Source organism: Vipera ursinii (genome assembly GCF_947247035.1).
Source record: "Vipera ursinii genome assembly, chromosome: 12".
Taxonomy (NCBI): domain Eukaryota; kingdom Metazoa; phylum Chordata; class Lepidosauria; order Squamata; family Viperidae; genus Vipera; species Vipera ursinii.
Genome location: NC_139525.1, coordinates 4,255,409 through 4,282,167, shown reverse-complemented (window position 1 = coordinate 4,282,167; position 26,759 = coordinate 4,255,409). Strand labels below are relative to the sequence as shown.

Sequence of the window (26,759 nt, the reverse complement as noted above, 5' to 3'; positions counted from 1 at the left end):
GGAGTGGCGCCTTGTGCAAAATGCACTACTTTGTTAGGGGTGACGTGGATTTGCACGTCATCAAAATCTCTGATGTTTTGGTTCTTTTGATGGAAGGAGATTTTACAGAAAAATTACTTGGAAAGGAAGCAAGAAACCTGTTTAATTTATCAACTTGTTGTCTCGACTTGTCCAATATAGTCATCTGTTTAGCGTCTGAGATAGAAATCCTTGCCAATCCATGCTAGCAGAAACCAAAGATAGCCTGTTTCAAAGGATAAATCGGTAACAGAACAAAGAACTGGACAGTTTACTGGAATCAGATCTTCTGGGTAGGCATAGGGTAAAGACAGGATTGGATGGATGAACTGTTGACATTTGTTGGTTGTCTAGATGTGGAGGTACCAATGAAAGGGAACCTTTATAGCTCTGAGTTGATCTTTGGGTTCCGTGGTGTTCTCTGAGCTTGGTGGGCTTCTTGCAGACGTTTCACGACCCAGCTAGGTAACATCATCAGTGCTAGAAGGGAGTGAGGTTTATGGAGGAGGAGGAGGACTGCTGTATGGTCCCTAGTGCTCTGTGAAGTTGGTGGTTTTCTTGCAGACATTTCATGACCCAACTCAATAACATCATCAGTGCCAGAACCCCAGTCTCTCCTGGCACTGAACTGAAGAAGCTTCTTGGATAGGAAGCCAAATGTTTTCAAGAAAGTCCACGTCTTGGATGATTGAGAATTATCTCCCTAGACACTTTTCCTCTGAGCTCTTATTTCTCATGTCTGCACAAAGACTATTTATTGCAGGCCTTATGGGTAAAATCTGGGTCTGCCTGTGGCTCTCCTCCACCCCTCTCCACTGCTCAATATTCTCATGAAAGTGGATTCTGCCTCTTCATCTGCTTTGCAGGGAGGAAAAAAAAAATAACGTAAAAAAAGGGAAATTCTTCTGAAAAGCTACGGATTACCCAGATGGAGGATTATCATTTTTTAAAATTATTATTATATACCTGCGTTCTGCTTCCTTCTGTATTGCCTTGGCATTTTTGCTTTCATCAAATTAGATGGTTATAAGTCCCACTTTATTTCTCTACAGCCGGATAAAAATCATTTTTTAGACCCCACTGGAAGGATGCCTTTTAGTTGCTGAATTGCTAATAGCGACAATCCTTTTGTGTACTGTTGAATGTGTCGGTTTTGCAAAAGGCTGGGAGCTCACACCAGGTCTCAGAGAGGGGATGTTGTCTTAAAAGAAAATTTGAAATATATTTTTTGTTGTTGCTAAATTCACATTTAGTTACTGCATCCCAGAGGCCAGATGCAAACAAGCTATTGAATAAAAGAAGCATGACATTCTCCTCTCTATGTATGTATACGTGCGTGAAAGAATCACAGCAAGTATACTGGATCTAAAAATAATGAAGGACATAGTTACTAAAAAAAACCACAAACCCAAATCCAAATAAATGGCCGTATCACAACCTTCAAACTCCTTTTCCCAAATCCATACATCAGTGTTTCTTCTGCTGCCCTTTCAACCCTTTTGCTCTGCTTTGAGGTTGCACGTATGTGTGCAACTGCCTGTGTCTCTGTGCTTGGAAATGCCATTTCTATTTGGACTAGATTAGGTCTCCGACCTTCCCCCAGCTCTTGAGGGCAGATTCTGCCGTGTTCTGTGATGCAGGAAATGTATGTCAGTGAATTATTGTGCTAACCCAAAAAAAAAAAAAGAGAGAGTAGGGAAGAAAAACACAACCTGCCATAACAATTTATTTTGCTTGGGTTTGACGGAGCCTCGTAGCTACCCAAATAGGTTTGATTCCAAATTTGGGGAATAGGAAAAATCTGACCGTTTATTTTTTTAAAACTGAAGTGCATTTAAAAAAAAAGAGTCCTAACTTTACCCTGCACACCATTTTTGTTTTGGTTATTATTAAGCCATCGATAGAAGAGAATAGGGACGCGGTGGCTCAGTGGGTTAGGACGCTGAACTTGTCGATCTGAAGGTCGGCAGTTTGGCGGGTCGAATCCCGAGTGCCGCATAGCAGAGTGAGTGCCTGTTACTCATCCCAGCTTCTGCCAACCTAGCAGTTCGAAAGCATGTAAAAATGCAAGTAGAAAAATAGGGACCACTACGGTGGGAAGGTAACAGTGTTCCGTGCGCCTTTGGCGTCCAGTCATGCCGGCCACATGACCACGGAGACGTCCTCGGACAAGCGCTGGCTCTTGTCCGAGAACCGGCCCCTAGAGTCGGAAACGACTAGCACGCATGTGTGGGGGAACCTTTACCTTTACCTTTAGAAGAGAATATAGTTGTAGCTCAGGGTTCAGCTGCTGGGGACCTTGGTGCACTCTGGCTTTCTTGCAGACGTTTCATTACCTAACTAGGTAACATCATCAGTGTACAATAATGAAATGTCCGCAAGAAAGCAAACAAGCACAGAGAGCACCGAGGACCTCATAATTAAAATACCTATTATTCATTTTTGTTTATTGAGGTGGAAATCACAGCATTTCTTCCTTAAGGCATTAAGTATACTCCTGCTCAGGGAAACTATACTTTACCGATAAATAATGTTCTCATCACATATTTAGCCTATGTAAATACTGGCAAGGAGGGGGGTAAAAATCAAATCTGCTCTTTTGGTTCGCTCTTCATTTGCTATTACTTGTTAGATTTTATCCTACGCTTTAGACTCCTTTTTAAATAAAACATGGGCGAGTATATGTGTTTTTCACCTCCCCAAAGGGGAAACAGGTCTTGGGAAGTCGACACTGATGGATACGCTCTTCAACACCAAGTTTGAAGGAGACCCAGCTTCTCATTCCCAGCCAGGAGTCCAGCTGAAATCCAGTTCCTACGACTTGCAGGAAAGCAATGTTCATCTGAAGCTGACCATTGTCAGCACGGTGGGCTTTGGTGATCAGATTAACAAAGAGGACAGGTAAGCAAGACATGTCCACGATGAAATAGAAACCAGAACTTATTTTCTGGACCTTTTCATCTTGAGGGGAGCTACATATGTCTAGTCTAACACAGAAAAGGACTGGGGGGGGGTGACATGATAGCATTGTTCCAATATTTGAGGGGCTGCCACAAGGAAGAAGGGGTCAGTCTATTTTCCAAAGCCCCAGAAGACAGACAAAGAAGCAACGGATGGAAACTACTCAAGGAGAGAAGCAACCTAGAACTAAGGAGGAATTTCCTGACAGTGAGAACAATCAACCAGCGGAACGGCTTGCCTTCGGAAATGGTGGATGCTCCAACACTGGCGGTTTCTAAGAAGAGATTGGGCAACATTTGTCTGAAATGCTATAGGGTCTCCTGTTATTACCAGATGAAAGAGGTTGCACAAAAGAAGCTTTATTTTTCTTACGTAGGAAGCACTGGAAAAGAATTAACGTGTGTTCTATTTCCCCGTGGTTTTTTCCCTCTCTCCATGAAGCTACAAACCCATTGTAGAATTCATTGATACCCAATTTGAAGCCTACCTGCAAGAGGAGCTGAAAATCAAGCGGGTGCTGCATAATTACCACGATTCCAGGGTCCATGCGTGCTTGTATTTCATCGCTCCCACAGGACATTCTTTGAAATCCCTGGATCTGGTAACCATGAAGAAACTGGACAGTAAGGTAAGGCCATCGGGGAGGTGGTCTTTTTTTTCATGCTCTCGCTTCACGGGGCTCCAGAGGTTTCTTGTGACGCTTCCTATACTTTGAAAGCAAAATTGATTCGTTTGGAGATTTGGTTTGGGTGCAAAGTTCTTAATTCAGTCTGGCTTGAACAGAATCCGGTAGCAAGTTTAAGGACGTCTGATGCTATGGGGGAAGAAAGATTGGAAGATTGAGCGGCGGGAGTGATCAGATAAGGAGACAGCAGAGCCCACACTGCATTATCAGAATGGATCATCTTAAATTAAATCAGAACTGGACAACCTGTGGCGTGGGAAACCTGATTATGCCACTGAATGTCCATGTCATGCAGACCCCAAATGGGTGTGTGTCATGTAAAGGTAATTGCAACCATATGCTATCCCATTTTGGGGTAGAAATGTAAGGAAAAGGAATAGAACACTAACCAAAATCTTGCCTCCCATATAAAGAATTATGACTGTGCATATTTCCTATTAAGTTTTAATTCTTCTCTCCCTCTTTCTCTGTCTCTCTCTCTGTATCCTATCCTGTCCTATCCTATCTTATTTATTTATTTTATTTATTTTATTACATTTATATACCGCCCTATCTATCTATCTATCTATCTATCTATCTATCTATCTATCTATCTATCTACCCACCCACCCACCCACCCCTCCTACCTACCTACCTACCTACTACCTATCCTATCTACTACTATATCTATCTATCTATCTATCTATCTATCTATCTATCTATCTATCTATCTATCTATCTATCTATCTATCTCCAGGAAAATATAAAGGAGAATCCCAGCAGGTCTTGCCTGCTTAAGGAGATTCCTTCTTTCACTTTCATTTTGGCAAAATGGCTCTGGGGATTTTTATGCAACCCAACTTGATGCTTCTTTTCTCCTTTGGGATTCCCTGCAGGTGAATATCATTCCTATTATTGCCAAATCCGATGCCATCTCCAAGAGCGAGCTGACCAAATTCAAAATTAAGATCACCAGTGAACTCGTGAGCAACGGAGTGCAAATCTATCAGTTCCCTACTGACGATGAATCTGTGTCAGAAATAAATGGAACCATGAATGTAAGTAAGATAATACTGCAGTAACCATAAGAGGCTCCTGGATTAAATTTGCATTTGGAAAAAAGATTCAGGCAGACTTTCAAGCAGGACTTCCTTGTCCTCTGTATTGTTCCTCCCTTCATCCACAGTGTTGAAAAAATATTGATTTTGATTTTAGTTTGTTTTGAATTGAACTATAATTAGCAAACATTATCAGATAACTAAGTGAACATAGATATAACATGAATAGAGGGGGGGGAAATAAAAATACCAACAACTCTACTAAAGTTTACTGGATGTTTTCACTATTTCATTGTTTTTGTTTCCATTGTTTTATAATTGTAAGCCAGTTGGGCGACTATAAAAATTGAATGAATAAATGAATAAAAATTAATAAATAAAATGCAAGTAGAGAGGTAGGATTTACAGATTTGCCATGTATGTAAAGCATTACCTTATTGTAGTCTCTTGCTATTGGCATAAACCACGGGTAGGCAACCATGGCTCTTTTATGACTCAAGAATTCTGGGAGTTGAAGTCCATAAGTCATAAAAGAACCAAGGCTGCCTACTCCTGGGATAAACCATAAAATCCACCCCATTTGATTAATATTGGGGCTCCTGCTGGAAATGCTTGACACATCATCTAATATCAAAGGTGCATTCTCTGTTTTTCTTGGGGGGCTCCAGGCTCATTTACCCTTTGCCATCATTGGTAGCACAGAAGAAGTCAAGATAGGAAATAAAATGATGAAGGCACGTCAGTATCCATGGGGGACTGTGCAGGGTAAGTAAGGTGGCTAGTTCAAGAGACCTTGGTGGCATCTTGTCAAAATGTTTGTTGTGTTAGCTTGACCGTGTGTGGCTGCTCTTGAACAAGATAGGGTCATATACAATAGAAGGCTCCATAAAACATCCCACCTGTGTAATAAATTTTAGACTCCTGTTTCTATTCAATAAGAAACAATGGATGGAAAGAACAATTAGCAACGGATGGAAACTGATCAAGGAGAGAAGCAACTGTAGAACTAAGGAGAAATTAATCAGTGGAAACAATTAATCAGTGGAACAACCTGCCTCCAGAAGTTGTGGGTGCTCCAACACTGGAGGTTTTTAAGAAGAGATTGGGCAACATTTGTCTGAAAAGACACAGGGTTTCCTGCCTAAGCAGGGGATTAGACTAGAAGACCTCCAAGGTCCCTTTCAACTCTGTAATTCTGTAACTGGGTCATTGTGTTTCTCAACCTTGGCAGCTTGAAGATAGATGGACTTCAACTCCCAGAATTCCCCAGCCAGTCATACTGGCTGGGGAATTCTGGGAGTTGAAGTCCACATATCTCAAAGTCACTAAGGTTGAGAAACGCCATTGTAGAGCAATGTGCAATCCGGTAAACTTGATCTGCCACCCTCTTTTTATCTACTCCATGCAGTGGAAAACGAAGCCCACTGTGACTTTGTAAAACTCAGAGAGATGTTAATCCGGGTAAACATGGAAGATCTTCGCGAACAAACCCACACGCGTCATTACGAATTGTATCGGCGATGTAAGCTGGAAGAAATGGGATTTAAGGATTCCGATCCAGACAGCAAGCCATTCAGGTATTGTTCTACCAGATCAGAGGCACCAGTGGAAGGAGGGGGCTGTCCCAAAATAAACCAAGAGGATGGTTGAATAAAGAGATGAATAGGTTTTTGATCACTTGAGCTGCAGGCTGACTCAAACTGAATTGGCTGATTTCCCCCCCCCCCCCTCTTTTTCAAATGTTGCCCCTTTCACCTTCTTGCGGTAGTTTGCAAGAAACCTACGAGGCCAAAAGGAATGAATTTCTCGGAGAACTTCAGAAGAAAGAAGAGGAAATGAGACAGATGTTTGTCCAGAGGGTGAAAGAAAAGGAAGCAGAGCTGAAAGAGGCTGAAAAAGAGGTGAATTGATTGACTGATTAAATTTGTTTGCTGCCCATCTCATTTTGACACGACTCTTGACGAGAGGCTGAAATAGTGCTGCATCAGTCCCGACCAAGGTGACTGATGGTTTAGATCCAAGCGAAGTTTCTGATTTGAAATGCATTATTTTCTTTGCAACAAGATAGCTTTTGTTTAATCAAGCTGCATGCTTCACAGCATCACCTGGGTTAAGTGTCCTGTGGGATCCTCCCCACAGCAATATCTCAGATCTTACCATCGAGAGGTCTGTTCCCCACTTTAAATGAGTAGGGTCTTCCATCCTTATTTTATTGCTGACTCTTTTTTTCTATGCAAAGTAAAGAGAGAGTATCTGTCAATATAATGGGAGCCAGAGAGAGGTTTCTCAGAATGCCACACAATTGTGAGAGATTGAAGGCAAGTTGTGCTATCTCAGAGAAGTACTTAAATTGAATCCAGGTTTTCTCTTCAGCTTCGATATTATCACTTCTATATCTCTGTCTCAGCTACTTAGGTCAGCAGGCTGTTCCAACATCAAATCTGCTCCAGCCCAAGCTGCACATTTTTTATTCAAGGTTCTGTCCCTCATTGTACAACCCCTTCCCAAAGCAAGTGAGTCATAGGATGGCTGAACCCCATAACTCTCATCCTAAAGAGTTTTGGGACTGTCTGTATTTCGGGTCACTTTATTCCAGGCCCCTTGTAAGTTTCTGAGGAACCTCTTGGCTCCCCTGGATGAACTCTAGATGTGTCTGATTCTGCCAAGGATCTCCCCTTGAGAATTGGATCTACTTGTATTTTTTATTTTTATTTTTTTTATCCCATTTATATCCCACCCTTCTCTGAAGACTCAGGGCGGCTTACAATCTAAGAAGCACAAATCAATGTGCTTAGCAATAGCCTTCATTCTATGTATATGCCTGCTTATTAGGGCTTTCGCCCCCCCCAAGCGGCATTTTTACAAAGTCAGCTTATTGCCCCCAACAATCTGGGTCCTCATTTTACCTACTTCGGAAGGATGGAAGGCTGAGTCAACCTTGAGCCTGGTGGGATGCGAACCTGCACTAATTGCAGGCAGCTGGTGTTACTTAAGGAGGCATTAGCCCACTGCTCCACCAAGGCTCTTGTATGCCTTTGTGCCCTTATTCCAGCTCCATGAGAAATTTGATCGTCTGAAGAAGCTGCATCAGGATGAGAAGAAGAAGTTGGAGGATAAGAAGAAAACCTTGGATGATGAAGTCAATGCGTTTAAGCAGAGGAAGACAGCTGCTGAATTGCTTCAGTCTCAGACTCAGCAGGCAGGGGGTTCACAGACCCTGAAAAGGGACAAGGAGAGAAAAAAGTAAGTGGGCATCTCTGGCCTCTTCCCTCCTTGTTTTCTCCACAGTTGATGTCATTTGACCGCCCTTGGGGTACCAACGTGCCTTACCTCTTTTCGAAATCCTCTCTGGGAGCTGGGCTGTTCAGGGTGTGGTTAGGTAAGATTGGTAGGATCTCGTGGGTTGTCCCTCAACCGGTTTAATCAATGTCTAGTCGATTTCCCATCCTCTGGTAGCCACGTTTCTTGGGCTTTGCTAGTTGAAAGATGGCGGACGTTCTCTGGGCCCACCTCTGAAGTCAAAATGATTGGTTCCCATCATGAAAACTGCCCGTATCTAGCCTACAGAACTGCCTGGCCAGAAAGACACAAGCTGGCTCATACAGGAGGGTTGCAGAGATGGTGGAGTTAAACCGGGTCATCTGGCGACCCTGTTGATTCCATCTGATTCACCTCACCTCATGGAAGGAAGTCTGTCCTTAAAGCCAGGTGCTCCTCACTCTTCTCAGACCATTGACTTCTGTTACCGCACAGAGTCACCCATTTAGGGACACAGGTAGCCTTTACCCCAGTCATATAGGAAGACAATCACTCTCAGTTTGCATTATTTGAAAAGCTGGAGCCACTAATGCTTTTCAGTCTGAGGCTACAGCTGTAAGACAGTGTTGGTCCACTTTAATGACTTTAAGACGTGTGGACTTCAGCCTTCAGAATTCCCACCTTAGCAACTTTAAGATCTGTGGACTTCAGCTCCCAGAACTCCGTAGCCAGAATTCTGGAAGTTGTAGTCCACACATCTTAAATCTTGCTATGGTGGATCAACACTGCTTTCAGGGTCATTGCTTCCATGTGATGCTTGACATACGGGGACGAGACCTGAGCAGGCCAAATAAAGCCCACGGATCCTCCTAACTTTTATCGCGTTGCAAAACGATAACTAAACAGGCCTTCTCAAAAACAGAAGAGGCCGTATCTCCCCCACTTCTCCATTTTTACCCTTTTACCAAGTCTTCCCTGGATGGACGGTTTCCTGGCTACCTGCAAAAAATTATTTTAAGTTTTTCCCCCGCTGCTGAAGTAATATGAGAAAAAAATAAGGCTTATTAAAAAAAACAAAAAAACTTTGATTTCTTTTTCCCTTACATTTTCAGTGCGCTAAATTTGCCTTCCTCTCAGTTGTCATTTGTGTGCTATTTTTCAGTTAATCCCTGCTGTTTGCTGCATGGTGCATGCATGGTGCATGACGGCACCTTGTGCTGGTAAGCTGTGACTAAACCGAGAAGGCCAGGCAGTGGGATCCACAAACACACCTTGTGCCAAACCAGACACAAGCCTCCTGAATCGTCTGACTCCTAGTATTTTTGGCCATTCCCAACATACAGACCTCTTTCTTCTAAGTAAGGTGAACGCAGGCAAAAGATTCTTTCCATTCTACATCGGCTATTTGGGCTGCCACAAAGATTTTTTTTTAAGTATTACATTTTTTTTTTAAAAAAAAGTATTAAAATCTTTCTTTCAAAATGCATCACAGTTCCTTCCTCCTCCACCCCTCCCTCCCTTTTTTGGTGCCTGATGCTGGTTTCCATAAGGCAGTAACTGAGGTTTATCAAGGGACTTTTTTCACCCTTCATTCTGGTTAAAAGCCTTTTGTTCAATTCACATGGTGCAAAAACCAAAGGCCGTCCCCAGCTTACCACATTTTATTAGTTCGAAGACAAAAATGGCACTGGGGCAAAAAAAGGGACTTCCAACCATTGCAGCATCCCCACAGTCATGAGATCAAAATTTGGGTAGGTATTTACGACGGTTGCAGCATTCTGCAGTAGCCATTTGCAATAGCAACTTCCCCAACTGACTTCTGACAAGCAAAGTCAATGAGGAAGCCAGCCAGATTTGTTTAACAATCTCAAGATTCCATAGTGACTCTCTTAACAACCAACTTGCTTTGCAATGGAAATTCTGATCCCGATTGTAGTCGTAAGTCGAGGGCTATCTATAGTGTTATTAGCCTTTAGAGGCTAAGCTGGTTAGAGCCAACGATAACTAAAGCTTCCAGTACTGGAAAAAAAATAATCTTCCAGCTGTTTAGGATGAAATCTTACTTGAATCACTGGGGACCTTTTACAATAGTCCATGGGTGGGGCTGATATAGTAATTTAAACAAGTTTTTTCTGGGGTTAAAGGACTCTTCCAAAATAGTTTGTGCCCAAAATGAAAGATGAACTAGGAGCAAAACCAACAGTTTGTCCTCAGGAACAACATCAGCAATGTGAAAAACGGGCCCAAACAATAGACTTGTTTATCCTGGTCTCAGAACATAACCCAGGGCTGGAGAGGAACTGGGATAAACATTGTGAGTCCTTGTTAGCTTTGAATTGCTTTTGGCGGGTTGCCACGTTCAACCCTGAAGCAGGCTAGTTGTGGGTCAAAGAAGCCTCAGATTATAGGTGGCAAACAAAGGCTTGGAGAACAAGGCATCTGATTCTTCCTTTGCAAAGGTTAGGGAGATCCTTCCCATCCATTCCCAAATGTTTCCAGTTTTGATTTGGGCTAGGAAATTTTGCATGGTGCATGCGTTCTCCTGCCTCCATCTAAACTGCCAGCTGCAATCTGCTGGCCGCAAAAAGGTGGCAATTATAATGCTGTAGAATTCAAGCATGTTTAAACAAAATCAAAAACTAACCATTTTTCTCCCTTTCCTCTTATAATTTAGATACCAGAGATGGGCAACACATGTTTATTTGCATTTCTTTGCCAGTATTACAAGAGCTTAAATGTGAAGCATCCCTTTTAAAAATTGCTAGGTGGTTTATAAGGTGACAGGCTCAAAAAGTTTAAAAGACAGATGAATATTGTTTTTAGTTCATTGCGGTCATTTTTTCCCCCCATTAAGCCTTAAAGTCAGTTTTTTTTAGTCAACTATTTATATTTTGTTCCAGAATAGGAAGATCACAGTTGATACATAGTGTATATTCATTTTCAATAAAACACAAACCTTTGAATGTAATATATAAATAAGGGTTTTGGTGTCTCATCTGATATTTCCCAGAGTGACACTGGATTCAAAATACGTTGTCCATCTCTGGTTCAAACCTTATTTAGCTTAAATTAATTGAGAGAAATATTAATCCTTTTTGGTTACTGTTGTTTGTTTTCATTTCAAGCTTCCTGTGTAGACCTTTCCCCAGAAAAATATATACCCATATTTTAAATTAATACGCATTTCATCTCTGTACCTTTTCTTTCTAATGCATCTTCCTCTTATATTTTTCTTTTTTTTCCTGGTTTTTTGTTTTCCTGAATACAAAACGAGTCGAAGAATTTGGCAATTCTTTTTTGGATCTGATGAGCTAAGCTCCAAATACTGATTTGTTTTTATCCCATTGACCTGCAGTTTCTCTCAGGACTGTTGTCTCCAAAATGTTCAGCATCAGCATTTCCTTAAGCCGAAGGGAGAGGGGAAAAAAAAAGATTGAGGCTAAAAAGTTCCTTTTTCTCTTGGCTTGTTTTTGGAAGAGCTTTATAGGATATTTTTAAGTAGAGTTGTGTCCGATTTTCGTTTTTCTCTCTGTCTTGACTGTTACAAACACGATGAGTGCAGCAATAGGAATTTAAAGGTGTAACTGGAGCTGTGTTTAGCATTCTCCATCCTGAATTGTCAAGGAATAATTCTTCCTATCAGAGGGCGATGGACCGTGCTTCAGATGATGCATAATGTGTGCCGGGAAGGAAAAATAAAGCCCGACGCGTATTCTATTAAAAACCTTTAATTACAAAAGAAAGCATATATAAACAAAGAAAGCTACTAACTACATCCTCTCCCATAGACAGTAAAAGAAAAGTGAGGACAAAAACTAGAAAAACTTTTTACGCTTGCGCACACAGCAAAACTAACTCATAACGTAGCTAGACCACATGACATTCACTATGGTTACCAGATAGGTTATCAACACAGGTGCAGAGCAGAAAGAAATGTACAGTTAGAAATGAGCTTTTCGGATGAACTAAAAAAAGTGCAATGACATGAATGTTGAACCTTGGACCTTCAGTGTATAAGCAAGAGTTTTATCACTGAGTTACACCTGACTAGAGTCTATAGCCAATCTATAATCAATACCATAGTCCATATTCAGTGGGCTTTGCTTCCATGTAAGTATTGCAGTATTCTCCCTCTAATACTTCATCCCACAGGGAAAGATACGCAAAAGTGATTGCTTAAAAGAGGAAGTTCGCATCTGAAAAAAGTGACTTTTTTTCCTGCCCCAAAGCTGGAAAGGAATAAGTAAAGGATTCTCTCAGTGTAGAACTAGCCATTCCTGAGACAAACAACCAGCTTGATGAATAGTTTAGGGCAGGGGTCTTCAAACTTGGCCCTTTTATGACTTCTGGACTTCAACTCCCAGAATTCCTCAGCCAAGCACGCTGGCTGAGGAATTCTGGGAGTTGAAGTCCACAAGTCATAAAAGGGCCAAGTTTGAAGACCTCTGGTTTAAGGTATATTTCTCAGCCGCGCCACCAATTGGATGTTCATATTTTCAATATCCTTGGAAACCCTTCAAATCTGAAACCTTGCTTTTCTTGTAAGTAAACTCATTGCACTGAAATCGTTCTGAATCAATGAAATCCCCTCGCATGTTTTCAAATGTTGCTTCCATTTTGGGGGCCTTTCGATGGGAAGCTTTTTTAAAAAAAGAAAAGAAAAATAAACATTGAAACAATTCTGGTTAATGCTTTGTTTTTATTTTGTTTTCCTTTTTTGTTTTCCTTTGTCATTACCCTTCTTTTACAGTAATCCCTGGCTATGTACTGAGTAGTCCCCCTTGAATATACTGAGCTGGGATGTCGACCTTCACTTATTTATTGCGCTCCCGTTCAGCCTTGGGTCATCTCACGGGCCTTCCAGAATATCACTTTTATATTCTACGCAAACAATTTACATTATTTTAATTTGCTGTTTTGGCTGTATCATGGTGTGCGCCTGATATAAAAGACCGATTTTACATCTTTTCTTCTAAACTGTGGATTGTTTAGGATGCCTACTCTAGGTTGCCTGTAAACAAGCCCACCAAGTTTACTCGTCAGCAAATTACTGGCAAATTGAAGGTTGATGTATTTTTGGATGTCCATCATCAGGGAATGAATGGCGTGATGAATGTGCTGTGGTATTAACACAAGCCTGTCATCAAAATCTAGTTAAGTGGCAAATAAAGAAACAATTTTTTTTGCTTGCGGTATCTGGGTACACACACCCTTTGAATACTCTTTATGGTAAAAGTTGTGTTATTTCCCACTGCTGCCTTTATTCATTTATTTTTAAGTGGGAGCAGGAATTATATGAATAAAGCCCCTTAATGAGCCACTGGGGTTTATAAACAGTTTTTAATTAGATATGGGCATATACCCCTTTAGGGGGTGGCATGGTGGCTCAATGGTTAAGACGCTGAGCTTGTCAGGTTCGAGACCTGAGCACCACACGATGGGGTGAGCTCCTGTCCTCATCAGCTCCTGCCAACCTAGCAATTCGAAAGCATGCAAATGCAAGTAGATAAATAGGTACCACTTCAGTGGGAAGGTAACAGTGCTCTGTGATGTTGTGCTGGCCACAGGACCACGGAAATGTCTTTGTTCAATGCTGGCTCAATGGCCTTGAAATGGAGATGAGCAGCACCCCTAAAGTCGGCAATGACTAGCGGAGTAAAATCCACAGGGGACTCTGTACACCCCTTTGCTCAAAGCTGTTCCAGGAAGAGGAGATGAGAGCAAGGGTATTTAAGATCCAATTCTGGGTTTCTAAGTTAACATTTGGGTTCCTGAAAAATAAAATAGTTCATGTTCCTGAACTTTTTCCAGCAGCAAGCAAACGATTAGTTGCCTGTAGCTTCTTCACTGTTGTGGGGAGGGGGGGGAAAAGCCATGCTAAATATGTTACAGGTTGTGGTTTTGTTTTAGAAGATGACCAATTTAAGAACTCATTCATAGAGTCTTGTTCTATAATTCTGCCTTGCTTTTCTCTGAATGTTTGCATTGATTTGAAATATATATATATGTTGCGTTTGTATTGTGCATTCATGCGTTTCCCTTCAGGACATCTGCAGTCTTATCTACTAAAGAGAGTAATTCTCCTTTAGCGACTGCCTCATTTATTAACTGCAGCGACAGCGGTGATGAGACAATACCTTCGCAACCCGTCCTTGCGTTTACGACCTTCACAGGTCTGCCAAACAAAGGAAAGCTGAAGTCCGTTCATAGGCACGGTTGTGGTTTTACTTAGCCACTGCTTCCTTTAATGACCAAGTTGCTGGTCCCAATTGTGGTCGCTAAACAAGTACCGCCTGCTATTTCATGTGGTTGTCCTCTTTTCGATGGCGTTTCACTGCTTGAGCTCCTAACAGGGTAGCAAAAACATAGATTTACTGGCCTTTTTTTTTCTTTCTGTGTCATTGTGTTCCTCAAGTGGTCAGTAATCTGCTTTGCCTTTGATTGCCTCTCTTAGCTCTCAGCTGTTTAACTGACCCATCTTTATTTCTTTCCCTTTTCTCTCTCTTTCTCTCTCTAGCTTTTTCTAACCTGTCTCCACCTGCCGCATCTCTCTGAGAAGACATCTACTTGAGCGAACGTAGGGATTCCCATCCTGCTTGGGAAAGGGGGGGGGGGGCAGAGTAGAATAAATAAATAAGAAACTTAGCTTGAAAAAAAAAGATTTGGGTTTGTTTTCTCCCACCCCTATTTTTTTCATGGGGGGGGGTTTGTTGGGTTTATTTTTTTTTTAAGCCAAGGTACCTTGTGCTTTACGAGAGAAGGTGGGGAAAATAATTGGAAAGGTGAGCGTCAAGAGATTTTGCCCAGCTCCCAAAATATTGCAGTCCAATTAATGAGGTGGCTACTTTACACTGAGACAGGACTTAATTGTGATTAGGATTAGGCTTATTCCCTTCGTAGTTTGGCCTCCGTATCATGATGGTGTTTTTCGAGTAGGGGGGGGAAGAATTGTCCTATTCCTTCATTGGTTGGTGTGGATAAAAATTATGCAAGGGACAACACATAGGGGAAAACACCCCTCGTGACTTTGCTACCTCTGAGGAATATTTACTTTGAACGCTATGTAAAAGGGCAGTCTGGGACATTAGAGAGGGGAAATTCTATTTTTCATTGGGGGTGGGTGGGCTTAGATAACCTCCCATAGATAATCTGCCAGTTCAGTAAAAAAAGTAACAGCGGATATTTCCTAATTAAAAAAATACATCAAGCCACTAAATCTATTTCTATTCAGTTGATTGTTTAAATCTCTCGTCCTGGATCCAGCTTCCTGTCTTGTAGAAATTATTCATGTCGGCTGTCTTGGCAAGAATCCTTAAAATGCACAAAGAGCCTTAAAAGCCTTTGAGGAAGAGAGAGAGATATTGTATAAAAGACCTAAGTAGTATTATTGTTGTGAATTAATCCCCAAAGTTCTAACCCCTTTTAGAAGGGAGGAAAAACTGATATTTCTATTAAGGTTGTGAAGGGAAATAAATTTGTAAAGTCATCCTCCTTGTTTTTCAAAGTTATCGTTGCAAGTCACGTGTAACTGCCCTTAAAAATGTACCTACTAAGAACTTTTGGGACCTTATTTGAACCGTTCACTGCATGGCCTGGTTCCCAAGAATTCGTTTTCCTGTCTCTTCTTTTTTAAAAAAACATTTTGTTATGAACAGTTGTGATTGGACAGCTGCACTTGATATATATTTACATGACCCATGTGAGCGAACCAGCACTGTTGAACTTAATACCTTTCTAATGTTGTCAATTTTCAATAAAAATTTACCCTCCCCAAAGCAAGCGGTTCCTGGTCATTATTTCCTTCTGAGATTTCTACAATGGTCTAGTTTGGATAGAACAACAAAAATCACATTCACGTAAACTTGGCGGTTGTTAAGTTATATTGATTTGGAAGAACCTATTTTTCAGTTATCTAATGCACCCCCAATTCCTTAAAATACGGAGAAACAATTTTTAAAAATATCTTTGCTCCAAGTAATGAAGGCTTGGACCCTCCAGAAGTCTTCTACAAATGTGTCCAACCATCAAGGAAGAGATCAAAATCCATTCTCGGATCCTTCAGAGGTGTCCTACAACGTTCCTACCATGAGGAGGAGATCAAAATCCATTCTCGGATCCTCCAGAGGTGATCTACAACATGTCCAGCCATTAGAGGTGAAGGAGCAAGACCCATTTTCAGCATAATTACCCGGGCTACGTGGTGGGACACAAGCTTTTGGTACTTCTTCCAGACCTTCAGGTTTGACCAAGTGAAAAATTAGAAACTCATATCAGTCATGTACTTGCAATGTTTATCACCTAAATAAAGTCACCTAAATAAAGTCAGATTTCCAGTTGGTGTTCCAGTGAAATGCCCAGTGCTTTTTTTGTAAAAGAAAAAGGTGCCGGAACTCACACATGTCATGCAACCTGCCTTGCCTACCCTACAAGGTTCCATCCAAAAAAGGTGCCGGAACTCCATTCTGGGCGTTCTATGAGAAAAAAAAGCCCTGGAAATGCCCATCATCACAATCATTACTCATTAGCCAATTTCTTTTTTGACATTGTTACAATCAAAAGGGGATCCGGTTTTCTGAAAGTTGGGAGTCTCCCTGCATTTAAGAATTAGCACAAATAATGAGTCCCCTGCCTCTTGGTGACAATGAAGAGCCCTCAAGATCTACTACTGTGGTTAAATTCACACATCATATTAAGCCATCATTCGATCTGATTTGGGCTTAGTGATTTCATTGCAATTAATACGTAGTTGATGAAGGCTTATTCATACCTACATTCTACCTGTGGATTGTCCAACAAACCATAGCTTGGAGTGAATTTACAACAGAGCTTGAAAGCGAAAGTCCCCTCTTGAAATCAACTTTGCTTGAGATCTGTTGAAGGACTATATAGCCCTCAACTTGTATAGAAAGGACCCTAGGAGTGATTTTGGTATACTAACACCACTGATTCTTTTGTAGCTTCCAGGTTCAACTCTCTTTCAAACTAGGGGTTTCTCTTTGCCCCGTCCAAATTCATATCATTCAGATGTGTTGGCTATGTTTGCTGAGGACGATGGGGTTTATAACCTTAACAGGATATCAGAATTTGAAAGGACCTTGGAGGTCTTCTAGTCCAACCCCTGCTCAAGCAGGAGACCCTACACCAGGGGTCTTCAAACTTGGCCCTTTTATGACTTGTGGACTTCAAGTCCCAGAATTCCTCAGCCAGCAAAGCTGGCTGAGGAATTCTGGGAGTTGAAGTCCACAAGTCATAAAAGGGCCAAGTTTGAAGACCCCTGCCCTACACCATTTCAGACAGGTGGCTGTCCAATTTCTTCTTAAAAACCTGCAGTCTTGGAGCACCCACAACCTCTGGAGGCAACTTTGGGGAGGCATCGATTTGCAGGCTGGTTTGCTCAAAGGAAAAGGAGTGCAAAGTCTAAAAACAAGACAGCCTTAAGGGATATTCTGCCTAGGACCAACCTTAAGCATAATAAAATCCCTTCAGGATAAAACAGTTAAAATTGAAAACTAGACTTCATTTTAACAAATGCCAAAAACAAAAGTCTCTAATAAAAGATCCACGACAAATGCAGCACTCAAAACCTCCAGACATTCAAGTCTTTTAATTTTTTTTAAAAAAGTCTTTTCTTTAAAAGCAACTTTTTCCCCCCATGAAAAACAGCCAGTTTAAGGGACTTGTTAAAGTTGAAGTGATTCGAGTTTCAGGTTTGGTGAATTTCAAAGAAGCGGCTTTGACACAGCTTCTAAAAATTTCAGGATGCCTCTTTTGAGGCGGTCGCCCAGCAACACCCAGCAGCTGCCCTTGGCACATCTTGCAATAGTCCACCCTGTCGGTGCAGAGGAGTAACATAACACCCAGTAGTACGGGTAGTCCTTGACTTATGACCACAACTGAGACCAAAATTTCTATCGTTAAGCAAAACGGTTAAGTGAGCATTGCCCCCTTTCTTCTCACAGTGAATCATCGTGGTGGCCAATTTCTTAACATGTTAAGTGAATCTGGTGCCCCTATTAATTTTGCTTGTCGGAAGTTTGCAAAACGGGATCCCAAGACACGGCGACAGTCATCAATCTGAGTCAGTTGCCAAGCATCTTAAATTCTGATCACGTGACCCTCAAGGGCTGCTGCGATGGCTGCTAAGGGTGAACGAAGGTCATAAGTCATTTTTTCCAGCGCTGCTGTAACTCTGAACAGTCACTAAGTGAACTGTTGTAAGCCAAGGACTATTTGTACCTGAGCCTGTCAACCAGCCCTTTAATTCCCCCCCCCCCCGCCCCCAAGGAGAAAATGAAAAACAATTCTGGAAGGTTTTTGGCAGTGGTTTTTGCTTGTTCCAATTTACTTTCTGAACGTCTCGTTACCAGACTAGCTAACCTCATCAGGCAGTCTGTTTAACGAAATGTTCAGAAACGAAACGGAAGCATGCTGGGACAGCAAAACCCCGGCCAAAAATGCAAGTATTTTCGATTATATTTCGTAGCCTTGGAAGAGCTTCGGTCCTCCGGGGCTCTGGGTGGCGCTGTGGGGCGCGGCCGCGAGAGGACGGCCGCCTTCTTCGGAAGCTCTCGCGCGCCTCGGCGCTTCCATCCATCCACCCACGTGAGCCGCGTGTAACAAGGAACGGCGGAGCCCGCGAGGAAAAGGTTACATTGTAGCCGTCTTTCTGCCGCTCGCGCGCAGGCGCGGAAGAGGAGGAGGGGGAAAAAGAGGAGAAGCGCGGCCTCCTGCACGTGTGAACGTGCGGCGGGACCCGTGTCGGGTCAGGTCTGCCCTCCGCAGCCGCCGCGGCTCTCCCTCTCCCCGGCCAGGACCCGTCGGCCGGGGGAGCGCTTCCTCGCCGTCCGGCCGGGGCTCGTTGGGCCCGCCCGCCGGCCGCCCTCGCCTCCATGGCCGGCGGAGGCTGGACGCTGCCCGGCGGGGATTTCCTCTCCCCGCAGCCGCCGGCTTCCCAGCAGGAGCAACAGCCGCCGCCGCCGCCTCCTCCTCCGGATGCCGCCTCCGCCGGCGGGGCGAGCAAGCCGGCCTTGGAGCCGTGGCGGGAGGCGCAGGAGAGCGACCGGCACTGGGGGCTCCGCCGGCAGTTCCTGCTCCGCAACCTGCCGGGCTACCCGGGCGCGGACGCCTTCCAGCAGCTGCTGGCGCTCTCGCACGTCTGGAGCAACCACGTCTTCCTGGGCTGCAGGTGAGAACGGGGCCTCCTCCTCCTCCTCCTCTTCTGCACGTGTGAACGTAGACCGGCTTGCTCGCGTGTCCTCTGCGGGCGCCCGTTTCCTCGCTTCTCTCCCTCCCCCCCCCCCCATGCCTGTTACTTAATCCAAGGAGACTAAACGGATCCAATGCTAAAATCCAAGAATGGAATAAAGAATAGAGTAGAGGAGTAGAATAGAATAAAATAAATATAGAATAGAACAGAGTAGAGGAATAGAATAGATTAACTTTATTGTCACTTTAAAGGTACACTAACCGGTATAGTTAACATGAAATTTCATTGCATTCAGCTCTCAAAGGCTAACCACCTCCAATAGACATATACAATATAAAAGGTAAAGGTAAAGGTAAAGGACATGCGTGCTAGTCGTTTCCAACTAGGGGCCGGTGCTCATCTCTGTTTCAAAGCCGAAGAGCCAGCGCTTGTCCGAGGACGTCTCCGTGGTCATGTGGCCGGCATGACTGGACGCCAAAGGCGCACGGAACGCTGTTACCTTCCCACCGGAATGATCCCTATTTTTCTACTTGCATTTTTACGTGCTTTCGAACTGCTAGGTTGGCAGAAGCTGGGACGAGTAACAGGCGCTCACTCTGTTACGCGGCACTCGGGATTCGACCCGCCAAACTGCCGATCTTCTGATCGACAAGCTCAGCGTCCTAACCCACTCAGCCAACGCGTCCCTCTAATATACAATATACATATATGCAATAACGATTTCGCCCTTAGCACTGCAAACTCCCCTGGGCCTGACAAAAGCAGCTGGGGACACAGAGAAGGGTTAGGCTGGCAAAGTCTCTGTTAAGAGCACTTGGCCTTTCCTTTTGGTCTGATGGCCAGAAAAGAAAGAAAAAGAGGAGACAGCCCCAATAAAAGAGAATATTTGTAGCACAGGGTTGAACTAGACTAGATGGTTTTCTTGCAGACGTTTTGTGACCCAAACCTGGAGTAATAAGACGACACGGTCTCAGAAGCGAAAAGATGGCAGACCTGGGCTGGCAGGATTGGGTCCTCTTCAATCTCTTAAATTCGGAACAAGAGGAAGAAATATCACATGGCCTTTCTCCCCCCCCCCCCAGTAGCCTTCACATCTGCGTCTTTTGGTGGGGAGGAAGGGAACCTGGGCATCTCTCTTAAGCCAGAGAATATTTCAGACACGCAGCATTTTCCAGCCTGTAATTTTCCTTCGTTGGTTCATCTTGCGCTGATGCCTTCTCTACGTCTTCATCACAAAGTGCCTGGGTTTACAGGGTTGTGTGGAGCCGTGCTTTGCTAAAACTCTGGTTAAACCGCAGTGGCTTGAATTTACACCAGATGCCAAGCCAGGAGAGAACATATTTTGCGGCTTTAGCTTCTTGGGGAGGAATCAGATTGTATTTCAGATACTATGTATAAATTCACCCAACATATTATGAAGGTTCGGGGTGATTGGATTAATAAAAAGATTTTTTTTCCTTAAAGGTGACGTGTTGTGATCCTCCACAGATGGATAAACATCAACTCCCAGCATTATTAGCTGTCTTTCAGAGATGCTAGAGATGTTTGTGTCTTTCAGACTGCCAAAATTCACATTTTGGGAGCAAATTAGATCCAGGCTGTAGTTAAATTTGTAGACACTTCGTTATCCTTTTTTAAAGACCTTTTAAAGCTAAAATTTGCTTTGGAACATTTCAATCCACGATTGACTGTTTATTTACCAATTGAATTACTTTATAGCAGAATTTGCTGTTCAGAATATTATTTAATAAGAAATCCAGTCCCTGAGGAGTGAATGGCTCTTCAGCCTTTTGAAATACCCATCATAAATTTTATTTATAGTTACTGAGCAGTCAAGTGTAGCATAGACAAAACACAACAAATACTGCACTAATTCAGTAGATTCATTCTTTTTAAATCCATCCAAGAAACCAGATTCTGCTGAAACAGAAATGTCTCTGCTTTATTGAAGACGTAAATATGCTGATGTGAAATTTCCTAGTTATGGAAAAAAATTACACCTGTATTGTTCTGTGTTAGTATATTTGGCAGAGGGACTGGATGAAAATGTCAGAATATCCCAGACTGGGGAAAAAAGCTTAAGGAGCGAAAACTAACTCGGCAACTTGTTAAACCAAACATAAATAGCTAAGCAATCCCTAGAAAAGATCCAGCTGCTTTAAGAAGTTGGAGAGAGATGTCACTTGAATGTCGCCATGTCATCCAGACCATCTTTTTGACTCCCAATCAGAAGCACATCACAACATGGTACCTGCAGGCAGAATCTCTATCACAGCTCTAAAAGAGAATAACTTTAGCTTTGATCATTCAGTGTCTGTTTTGAACTGACCGATTCATTCTATCAATTCATGGCTTTCATTTTCAACTGCCATTTCATGGTGGAAGAGAATGCGAGTCTTGTCTTTGCCATCCCAGTACAGAATTGGTTGTTTCCTTTAGCTGTATTTTAAACACATCCCTCCTTCATCTTAGAGCATCCTTAAGCCTCACTGAGCATTCTACGAGGCTTTTTCTCCGAAAATAATGATTTGTTTCAATTGTTTGTCTTCTAAAGAATTTACTTTTCAAATTGCAAAGGTGTCCGGAGGTAAACCGTTCTGAAAGATTAGAAGGATCTTTTCAGATCAAAAGTCTTCCATTAAATGAGCTACGAGTTGACTCCTCTTTTCCGTAACCACAGATATGGCTCCCAAATTATGCAGAAAATCCTACGGATGGCGGAAGGAATTGATGTCGGTGAGATGCCATCCTTTGAGCTGGTGCCGGGCACGAAGACAGCCAAAAGACCACGATCTCCACTTGATGACTCTCCCCAAAGTGAGCATCTTCATTTCTTTTTAAAAATTGTTCCCGTCAGGCTGCCTCCCTCCTAAATTTTTTTGGAAGCAGAATAACAAGAGTTGGAAGGGAACTTGGAAGTATAATTGTAGGGTTTGTGCTGGCACAGCTGCATAGGTAATTCAGCTTGTCATGGTTACAACAGTATGTACCAGAAATCCCAAGAAGTGTGGTGATGTGTAGAAGAGGCAGAGGCTGCAGGCGGGGGTCAAGAGAGGACTTACCCTAGAATCCTTACATGTCCACAAATGCTCCAAGTCCAATCCCCCCCCCCCCCCCAGATTCTGTTAACTCTTATCTACCACCAATTGAATGCTGGCTGTTAATTGACTAGATTCTTGTGCATAGGCGTCAGCAATAAATCTTTTTAATTAAAACTTAATGTATACTAAGGAGAGGTGAATTCTAGTCCCATCTTAGGCATGAAAGCTGGCTGGGTGACATTGGTCCATTCATCGGAAGGCAATAAATTCTAGTCTTACTTTAAACATGATATTCATCTGAATAAATATTAGACAGAGGTGGGCATTCTTGTAAGTTCACCATAAAAACATGGGACCTCAAGTCCTGAATATCTCCTTTTCATTTTGACTTGCCATTTCGCATGAGTCTTACTCTTGAGGTTGAAGAGCTAAGCTTAGTTTTTCCATCATCGCTGAAAATAATTTCCTGTGGATTTCTGTTCCCTAGACTGCAAGAATGCAAGAAAGCAAGCTCCGAAATTCCGCATACGGCCGCGCTTTGAGCCCATCCACTTTGTCGCCAGCAACACTCAACCGCCAACAAAAGAAGAGTCTTCAGAAAACCAAGCCCAAGCCGCTTCGGAGAATATCACAGCCCAGCAGATCCAAAATTACGCTGATCGGGTGTTTAGCAGCTTCAGCACCCAAGACAGGGACTCCCAGTTCTCCAGTTCAGTAGGCCTTGGCTATGGAAGTAGCCAGGTCAAACCATCTGAAGCCAAAGTGGCTCCCAAAAGTACAGAGATTTCTACTGCTGGGGGCACGACGACTTTGGTGGACTCTGCTTTTCTCCAATCCTCTTCCGAAATGTTCCCCAAATCAGTGGTAACAGCCAAGCAGTGTTTCATTAACAAGCTTGTAACGGCCGTCCGCAACAATCTCGCCAACCCCAATTGTAGCGGTGGGCCAGACAAAATTAACTACACGTATCTTTTGACGCGGTCGATTCAAGCTTGCAAGACCAACCCGGAGTATATTTATTCTCCCCTGAAGGACATTTCGCCTGCTGATCTCCCCAAGAAGAAGAAGATTCTCAAAGAAGGTTTTGCCTGCGAGGTGAGGTGCCAAAACGTCTATCTGACCACGGGCTATGCGGGCAGCAAAAACGGCTCCAGAGACCGGGCCACCGAGCTGGCGGTGATGCTGCTACAAAAACCCGTTGAAGTCAAAGTGGTTCAGCGGAAGTTCAAGAGTGCCACGCAAGAAGATTTGGTGGTGTGCGAAAGTGGGGCCTCTTCTCTTGAATTCCCGCCAGCGCTCAAACTGCCAGATGATGTGAACCCGCCTGCAAAGGACAGTGTGTCGGGACAGCCGAGTTCTGATCCGCAACAAGGGCCCAGCTCTGCCAAACATTGGACTAACTTTGTCCTCACCGAAAACGCCAGCGATGCCATTGGCATCTTGAACAATTCCGCCTCCTTTAACAAAATGACTGTGGAATACAAATACGTGCTGATGCCCAACCGTCTCTGGCGTTGCAGTGTCTATTTGCAAGGTCACTTCTTGGCTGAAGGCTGCGGCACTAAGAAAACCAGCAAGCACGCAGCGGCGGATGAAGCCGTGAAAATTTTGCAGAAGACTCAGTCCAATGTGAGCGCCACCAAAGCCATCCAGGTCCAGAAAGTCAGCGGGGCTGCCCGCAACCCTGCAAGGAAGAAGAATCTGAAGGACCTGGTGGTGTACGAAAACTCTATGAATCCGGTCTGTACTCTGAATGACACCGCTCAGTTCAACAAGATGACGGTGGAATACATCTTCGAAAGGATGACCGGCATGCGATGGAAGTGCAAAGTGATGCTGGAGAACGAATTGATCGCCGAAGCAATCGGCGTCAAGAAGAGCGTCAAGCACGTAGCCGCCGAGGAGGCCGTGAAGGTCCTCAAGAAGACCCAGCCCACCGTGGTCAACAACTTGAAAAAAGGCACCATTGAAGATGTCATTTCCCGGAACGAGATTTGCGGCCGCTCGGCTGAAGAAGCCTTGAAGCAGCAGATTAAGGAAGACAACATTGGGAATCAGATTTTAAGGAAGATGGGCTGGACGGGGGGCGGTTTGGGCAAAAGCGGGGAAGGGATCCGGGAGCCCATCGCGGTGAAGGAGCAGTTCAAAAGGGAAGGGCTGGGACTGGATGTCGAGAGAGGCTCCCAGATCACCAAAAAAGACATCGAGCAGATCATCCAAAATTACGCTTTCTCGGACAGGAAGATCGATCTGACTTTTTCCACGGAACTCACCAACGACGAGCGGAAACAGATCCATCAGATAGCCCAAAAATATGGGCTTAAAAGCAAGTCCCACGGGCAGGGCAGGGATAGGTACCTGGTGGTCAGCCGAAAGAGGCGTAAAGAAGATTTGCTGGACCAGCTGAAGCAGGATGGACAAGTCGGCCATTACGAACTCATCATGCCACAGGAGAAATAGGGAGCCAACCTTACATTTTTCCCAGGGGGTCTGGACAGGAACCAGGTTTCCATTAAATGGGAGAAAAAAAGACATTGTCTATTGTTGTGGGGAAAAAAACCCAGCTCAAATGTTTCCCCTGCTTATTTTAATTTCTTAAACTTTACTGGAAAACAAGGCAATCTTCTGTCCAAACCCAAATTGTGCAATCTGGATGGCATCTGTGCTGTTTTGCCTGTTTTAAGAAACTCAGATAGGATGCCCCCCCCCCCCTTTTCAGGTTTTAACTACTTTGGTAATAGCAGAATATCTACTCCGCAGGGGAGGAGAGTGACCCTGGCACAGTTTTAAAAAAGGATGTTTTTATTTTGCCCTTTTTTTTAAAAAAAGAAAAAAAAAGGGAGACATGGAAAGAGCTGTTTAAAGAGAACTTATATGTAAAGGGGTTTTTAACAACAAATAGATTTTTATGGCTGGGCATGCATGGAAGGGCATGTTTTATATTTAAAATGGGCGGGCGTAGAGGCACAAAACTTTATTTTCAGCATATCCAGAAATATCACAATATTTTGACCGCTTGGTTGACTTAAACCGTGCAAACCAGGATGGGCGGCAAAATTAGCAAACCCTAAATCTTTTTTTTCCCCAAACTATTCAACATCTAGCCTAGTCCCGATTCTCCTTTTCATTGGACAGGGTGTGATTTTTTTTCACAACTAAGAGTTTAAAACTGTAGTCTTTAAATTCCATCAACCTCAATGGGGGAAAATTGCACCTGGCCAAAATCTCTTGTTTCAGGTTTCTAGTCCTCCGGATTAAAAACTACTGTTAAAGTGGGAAGCTCAGGTGTCGGAGATTGTGAATGCCACATTGTTGGGGTATATACGGAAGTTGGAAGTACCCCCTGGTTCGGTAGCATGAGAATTAACAAATTAGTCAAGGCTTGTTGCCTAATTTGTGCAGTTCCATCATTTGTGATGTGAGGCAGGAGCTTCTGCATTTCAAAACAAGGCAAATATATATTATTGTATTTTCCATCAGCTTCCGAGAAGGGGGCATGTCCTGTGCCCCGCCAGGCTTATTTTAATCGGAATGGGCAAGATGGAGTTCCGTTTCTCCCTGAAGCCTCTACATATTACTCCATTTCCTTTGTGTAAATGTGCTTGTATATTTCACAGGGAGATCAGCAAGTAAAAGGTTCTCTCGCTGAAGTAGCGTGTTGTGGTTTTGTGCAGTGCTTTTAATCCTCTTGACGGGCTTTCCTCCAGCCACAGAGGCTGTTGAAGGATATCAAGACTTGTTTTCCCATTTCATTCAATTATTCCATGGTTTTACTCTTGCGTAGAGCCTCGTTAGGCTGGAAATGATACGCCCAGTGGAAGAAATATTTTAGGGAATAAATAATTCGGCCTTGATTTATATTCTGAAGGAAAGAAAAGTGTTTTTGAGTAAAAAAAAAGTATGTTTTTACCTTGAGGGAAAGCAGTAAAATATTTTTTTAAAAATGGATTAGGACGTTGGAATGTTTTAGGACACACTGGGGCATTTCCAGGAAAAGATAATTGTATTATAAAGAGTTAGACAGGAACTACTTGAGACTGTCAACAACAAAACTGCACAGCCCAATTGTGTATTTTTTTCCACAAAGACCTTAACTATATTGCGCAATCTCTTGATCACCAGGTGTAATTAATTGGCTTGTTCTTTAACAAAGTTTCTCATTCATCTAGAACAGGGGTCTTCAAACCTGGCCCTTCTATGACTTGTGGACTTCCAACTCCCAGAATTCCTCAGCCAGCCACGCTGGCTGAGGAATTCTGGGAGTTGGAGTCCACAAGTCATAAAAGGACCAGGTTAGAAGACCCCCTGATCTAGAACATCCAGGCCAAACTTCTGGGAATCCACCGAGTTGCGGCAAAGATTGGGTGAAGGCACATCATTTCACTTCGGTTTTGGCACTGGTGCACATTAGCTCGTTCCTTTGTAATTTATCAGCGTCTGCAATATTTAAAGACAGATAGCTGGAAATCACAAGGCATTGTGGAAGTAGTAAAGTCTCTCAATCTCCCTAACCCTAACCCCCCCCCCAAACAAGAGACTTTTAGGGACGTTCC

The 26,759-nt window shown here is 43.2% G+C and overlaps 2 protein-coding genes across 6 annotated transcripts in view; both read left to right on the top strand.

Annotated features, from left to right (window-relative positions):
- Window positions 1-15,726, top strand: part of SEPTIN6 (septin 6) — a 32,010-nt gene extending 16,284 nt beyond the window's left edge. Inside the window, exons 3-11 of one of the 5 annotated variants that reach the window (XR_014493605.1) lie at window positions 2,724-2,919; window positions 3,421-3,607; window positions 4,540-4,701; window positions 5,370-5,466; window positions 6,110-6,278; window positions 6,470-6,602; window positions 7,754-7,944; window positions 9,122-9,322; window positions 12,710-12,728. Coding sequence is in view for 3 of the 5 variants with exons in the window: in XM_083371932.1 (XP_083228058.1) it covers window positions 2,724-2,919; window positions 3,421-3,607; window positions 4,540-4,701; window positions 5,370-5,466; window positions 6,110-6,278; window positions 6,470-6,602; window positions 7,754-7,944; window positions 12,710-12,734 (1,160 nt within the window). In the remaining 2 variants the exon portion in view is untranslated. The other 4 variants (XR_014493606.1, XM_083371933.1, XM_083371932.1 and 1 more) reach the window with 4 other exon arrangements.
- Window positions 15,727-18,589: 2,863 nt separating this feature from the next.
- NKRF (NFKB repressing factor) lies at window positions 18,590-25,856 on the top strand. Its single transcript, XM_083371925.1, has 3 exons — window positions 18,590-19,144; window positions 21,846-21,982; window positions 22,694-25,856. The coding sequence occupies exons 1-3, from the start codon at window positions 18,849-18,851 to the stop codon at window positions 24,664-24,666; spliced, it is 2,406 nt and encodes an 801-aa protein (XP_083228051.1). The 5' UTR covers window positions 18,590-18,848; the 3' UTR covers window positions 24,667-25,856.
- The last annotated feature ends 903 nt before the right edge of the window (window positions 25,857-26,759 follow it).